The sequence below is a fragment of the Sinocyclocheilus anshuiensis genome, unplaced genomic scaffold (genome assembly GCF_001515605.1).
Source record: "Sinocyclocheilus anshuiensis isolate Anshui unplaced genomic scaffold, SAMN03320099.WGS_v1.1 scaffold36, whole genome shotgun sequence".
Lineage (NCBI taxonomy): Eukaryota > Metazoa > Chordata > Actinopteri > Cypriniformes > Cyprinidae > Sinocyclocheilus > Sinocyclocheilus anshuiensis.
Window position 1 is genome coordinate 729,091 of NW_015554072.1, and position 5,409 is coordinate 734,499.

The 5,409-nt window shown below is 43.2% G+C and overlaps 2 protein-coding genes across 3 annotated transcripts; one reads left to right on the forward strand and one right to left on the reverse strand.

Moving 5' to 3' along the window:
* The first annotated feature begins 531 nt into the window (after nt 1–531).
* On the forward strand, nt 532–5,191 carry h2az2a (H2A.Z variant histone 2a). Of its 2 annotated transcripts, none has more exons than XM_016460719.1 (5): nt 532–624; nt 4,268–4,345; nt 4,516–4,629; nt 4,721–4,850; nt 4,950–5,191. In XM_016460719.1, exons 1-5 carry the CDS (start codon nt 604–606, stop codon nt 5,009–5,011), a joined length of 405 nt encoding a protein of 134 aa, XP_016316205.1. In that variant the 5' UTR covers nt 532–603; the 3' UTR covers nt 5,012–5,191. The 2 variants fall into 2 exon arrangements, with proteins under 2 accessions (XP_016316205.1, XP_016316206.1); XM_016460720.1 differs by lacking the exon at nt 532–624 and adding an exon at nt 2,737–2,893.
* purba (purine-rich element binding protein Ba) lies at nt 549–1,894 on the reverse strand. Its single transcript, XM_016460718.1, has one exon. The coding sequence runs from the start codon at nt 1,665–1,667 to the stop codon at nt 696–698; it is 972 nt and encodes a 323-aa protein (XP_016316204.1). The 5' UTR covers nt 1,668–1,894; the 3' UTR covers nt 549–695.
* Nucleotides 5,192–5,409: the final 218 nt, after the last annotated feature.

A 5,409-nucleotide genomic window follows, 5' to 3' on the forward strand; every position in this document is an offset into this window, starting at 1 on the left:
TATATATATGTATATATACACACACAAATTAGCAGAGAACACGTCCTGAATGAGCTAACTATGAGATTCACACATCATTCAGATGATGCTGGTTTGCTCTCCATTGTATGGTACAACACCAAAAACACCTATAGTAGAGATATTCATCGAATCTTGATACACTAACACCAAACCTCCCTGTCGACTCGTTTGTGAACTCAGTAACTAAGTCTCTGGGTGAAAGGGTATTTTTTTCTTCTTTGTAAAGGGGAGAACTTTCAAAATGACAAGACCTATAGAGCAGCCAGCAGAAATATCCATTTATCTAGCCAAACATCGTCTATACTGCTTTAAACAGGGTTCTCTTACATATAGATGACAGTGTTTCTCAGTCAAACATCTTTATTCGCCATAGAGCAGGGGTGCCCAAACTCGGTCCTGGAGGGCCGGTGTCCTGCAGAGTTTAGCTCCAACTTGCCTCAACACACCTGCCTTTAGGTTTCTAGTATGCCTACTAAGAGCTTGATTAGCTGGTTCAGGTGTGTTTAATTGGGGTTGGAGCTAAACTCTTCAGGACACCGGCCCTCCAGGACCGAGTTTGGACACCCCTGCCATAGAGCATTAATGTTCTTCGTTTCATGCACGGTAATTCTTTCCCCTCCTGCGCGCGGTTCTCGCTCTGTGCGGTCGACCCAGCGACGGAACACCTGCGCGGGTCAGTCGTCTTCCAAGTCGTCGCCCTCCGACTCCTCTCCAGCTCTCCGTTCGTACACTTTATCTCTGTGCCGCTCCTGGATCTCCTTCATCTCCTCGGCGTAGCGGCAGAACGCTCCGCCGAACTTGCTCCACGCTTTGAAGGGTATCGTGATAGAGTTTCTGTAACTGGGCTTCACCTCGCTCACCCGCAGAAACACCCCGTACTTGTTGGAGCCCACGTCAAAGAAGAACCGCTTGGAGTCCACCGTGATTGACGTGCCCTCGGGGAGCTCCCCGTAACCTCCGGCGCAGCCGCCGCCGACCAGGTCCTCGTCGTCCCCGCCGTAGTCGTCGATCAGCTTAGCCAGGGCGTCGCGGAACTCGATGAGACCCTGAGCTGGAAGGGCAATGGTTTGCCCGGATTGCATGCCACCCCCGGGCACACCTCCTCCGACGCCAAAGCCACCAGGCCCGCGGTTGACGGTCTGACGGATCCGGAGGAACCTCCCCCGCTGGTTCTCCTTCAAATCGAGGTAGTATTTGCGGTTTTCCCTCACTAGGAACTCGCTCTTCAAGGCCCGTCTAGGCCCGCCGTCCTCGCCGCCGGAGGACTGAGCGATCTGCTCCGGGGAGCTGGGTCCGAGCTGGGCGTAGTGCTCAATGAAATCCCCCAGGTAGTCCCGAAACTCCGCCGCGACTGACATGGAAAGTGTCAAGCGACTTTTGGAGCCCCCAGCGCCGACCTCGGCGATCTTGATGAACCTGCCCTTCGAGTTTTGCTTCACGTCCAGATAGAAGCGCTTGTTTTGGATGTCAAGTCGTTTGGACGCCAGCTCCTGGGTCTCTTGATCCCTCTGGAAAGGCTGGACTCCGCTTCCTCCGCCTCCGCCGCCGCCGCTGCTGCTGCTTCCACCGCGCTCACTCCCACTATCCCCATCCGCCATCTTCACCATCACCCAGAGCTGCGTTTTGTTTTCCCACCCGTATTTCATCAGGTCCCGCCTTCACGGCATGAGAACGTCGTATGAATGGCCCATTGCTCTGGAACGTCACCTCCTTAGGAACATCTTGGATTGGGCGTTTGACGTGTCAGTCATAAATTCGCTTCTCCAATTGGGTCGCAACCTGTCCGTTATGCGAGTAACCACCGAATCCTCATTCTCTTTGGCTCACTAGGACTGTCTGTCAAAGTGTAAAGCGCACCCTATTGTTTTGACAGTACCATGGGCGATTGGTGTACAGCGGTGTCGATAAGGTGTTAACACAAGCACTTTATTGCAGATAACACTTGGCCTTTCCAACGGTACATGGAGAATAATCCAGGGTGCGAACTACGGGGGAGCTAGGGGGAGCTCGGCTCCCCTTAATAAGACATGGGCTCCCCTGAAGCGCACGACCCCTCACACCCAGTATATACAATATACGGTTTACTGTCTATTGTGTATTGTTTTTTACATATTTATTTTTACTCACTTATTTTTATTTTGTTATCTGTGTCTTGTCACTTGTCAACCTGTCTGTGTACTGGAAGCTTCTGTCGCACACTTGGCAATAAAGCTCTTTCTGATATATATATATATATATATATATAATTTCATGCTAACTAGCACTTGCCTTTTTTACACATTGTATAAATGTTTTTATGCACAGAAAATATACAAACGCGTTTATGTTTTCTCATAAGTAAGGGTGTCATATAAGAGGGTCCTTTACATTAAAAAAAGTTTCAAAGTCCCTGACTTGGTGCAAATAAATTTCCGTTAGTGCATATAGTATTAATCCTCAGCGATTTATTATTAACCAAAAATGTTTTAACACTTGATTTCGCCTCGTGTAACATAATTACGATTGACAAAATTATAGTTTGATTAGAATTTTTATTTGGTTATATAATTAATCTTAGTCATTTACATTACGACTTTTAAGTAGAGGTTAAGTGCTTTCTGTACAATTTCAGGCAGTCACTGTTAAGTCCCGCCTACGTGCTATCTGTACATCGATGGGGGATGGTAGAAGCAGATACATGCCGAATTCTCATAGGCCTTCCCGAAATTCGAACCAACAACAGACATTTTGATTGGCTAATTCCACCGATCGGTCTGCCTCGAGCGTTCGCTGCTGAACGGGCCGGGGTTTATTGTTCCTCCGAGTCAAGAGGCGAAATAGATTGTAGACAGACCTCCCCGGATCCCATTCAAAGTAATACTTTGCTGAAATGGTATGTAATGCTTCAATACTGTTCCGTATGACTGTTTTCTATAACTCGAAATGTCCCTCCTTTTTGTTTTAGCTTATTTGTCGTCTTTTTAAAGATTCTGCCCTAGCTCTGAGCTAACGCTGGTTGGATTTTGCTCTTGCTAGCTCGCGGGAGTAGCTCGTGCTAATAGCCGTTTTGTAGTTACTCGTAATTTAATCACGACGTATGTGGTCCCTGTTTAAATGATTAGCGTATTGAGCCTGACTATCGTTTTGATTTGAACGGTTTTGTTGATAGACGTCGCAGCTTTTGTGAAATTTCTCCAAGCAGGATAGCTAAGCTAAACTCTATCCATTAGCGGCAGTGTGGAGCTCGCGCTGATCAGTTCACATAAACTTTATTTACTGTAACTGTACAGTTCTTCAGAGACCACCGACTCCTGAGAATTGCGTTAGGCATTTTGTGTGTGTGCAGGTTAATGTCAGAAACACTGATAAACTGTATCGTAAGTTTAGCGTGGCAGACAGTCATATGAGCGGGAGATTTACGTTACCTGCTTTAACATGCTGTTAATCGACTCATTGGCCTTCATTGAAGTGGCAGATGGCATTGCTGAAAGTTTTTAGGTAAACTTTAATTCATTTGAAGGAAAAGCAGGATCGCATTCCTAATGGATGTTTTAATCATACCTTCTGGGCGGGAACGGTGCAAAGTGCCAAGAGAACTGGAGTATTTTCTCCAAAACCCGCATTTATTATTATTTTTTTTGTGTGTGTGTTTAGAGCTAAAGTATTCCGGTAGTTAGTTACTTATGAGTAATACATTAAAAATAAATGTTTTGATGACTTGCACAATAGTAGACACACGTAACTATGACACGCAGTTACATATATATATTTTTTACATGTAAAGAAAAAAAAGCATTATTGTGTAAATATACTGTATAAAATTTAATATTCTGCAATATGAAATTTGCGTGAAATTAAATTGCATGTAATTTTGTACATATAAAAATGAAATGTAAAAGATACACTATGCATTTTAGTAATATATTGTTACATATCAAAATTACTCGTTACATTAAATATGTTAAAGGAAATTAAGTTTTGTTAGTAAAAATGTTATATATTCTGCAAATGTTATTTTTACATTGTACATTTATTTTTTATGTAATTTAATTTTTCTATGTGAATTGTAACATTTTACATATAGAAATTAAGTATTACATATTTAATTTTTATATGTGAAATGCATTGATATGTTTTATTTTTCAATATGCTTTAAATATGCTGAAGGAAATACAAATGGTCTCATACTGTTATTGATTATTCTGATTGGTTTGTGCACTGAAATGCTTGAATATGTTTGTATCTGAGTCTATGTATTGTTTTGTAGGCAGGAGGAAAGGCAGGTAAAGACAGTGGCAAGGCCAAGGCAAAAGCAGTGTCTCGCTCACAAAGGGCTGGACTTCAGGTAAGCCTCTTTTTTTTTTTCTTCTCTGTGCTGGTTTTACCTTGTTTAAATGTCCATTTGTTAGATATCCTTCAGTCAGATGGGTGTAGTTGAGGAATTTGTTAGGTCACAATTGTCAAAGAAAATGTCGGATACTACTTTCTAAGGGAATGCATATCTGAAATTTGTAGTTCCCAGTGGGTCGTATCCACAGGCACTTGAAGACCCGCACTACAAGCCATGGTCGTGTGGGAGCAACAGCAGCCGTCTACAGTGCAGCCATCCTTGAATATCTCACAGCTGAAGTAAGATTCTGTGCCACTCACTTTCAATACTGCAAAGCAAATTAATGCAGATTTGTAGCACGCTACTAATCGTGTTTAATTCTTGTCGTAGGTTTTGGAGTTGGCAGGAAATGCTTCAAAAGATCTGAAGGTGAAGCGTATTACTCCTCGCCATCTACAACTGGCCATTCGTGGAGATGAGGAGTTGGACTCCCTCATCAAGGCAACCATTGCCGGTGGTGGTATGTTGGAGTTTAATTTCTTTTGTGCTGGTTGCAAACATGCTGCTCTCTTGACAAATGAGGATTTTAAGCACTTGTATGTTTGCTGACTTCTTGTAGGTGTGATTCCTCACATCCATAAGTCCCTGATTGGTAAGAAGGGCCAGCAGAAGACTGCGTAATACCTGTTGGGGTCGCTATGCTGACATGGACTCAAGGACTTGCGTTTGGGATGTGTGACCAGATCGGCTTGTTCATCCGTTCATCCATTCTCTTTTTTTTTTTTTTAAGTTAATATTAATGTTATACTAGCTAACCACAAGTGATTTGTAGAGTTTTGTGTTAATGTTATATCGCCAAAACTAGAATGGCAAATAAGCCCCGCCCCCCTCAACCCAAATGTCAGGTATTTTAGAGAGACAAACGGGAAGAGTCTGATCTTTCCTGCTGTGGCAGTGGAATTGTTTGAATTGGCCAGACCTATGGAGCTGTTTTATACTGAAACATGGAAATAATAAAAACATTTTATACAAAACAAAAAATGTTGTTTGTTCTTTTGTATTGTCTACCTTGGTCTTCC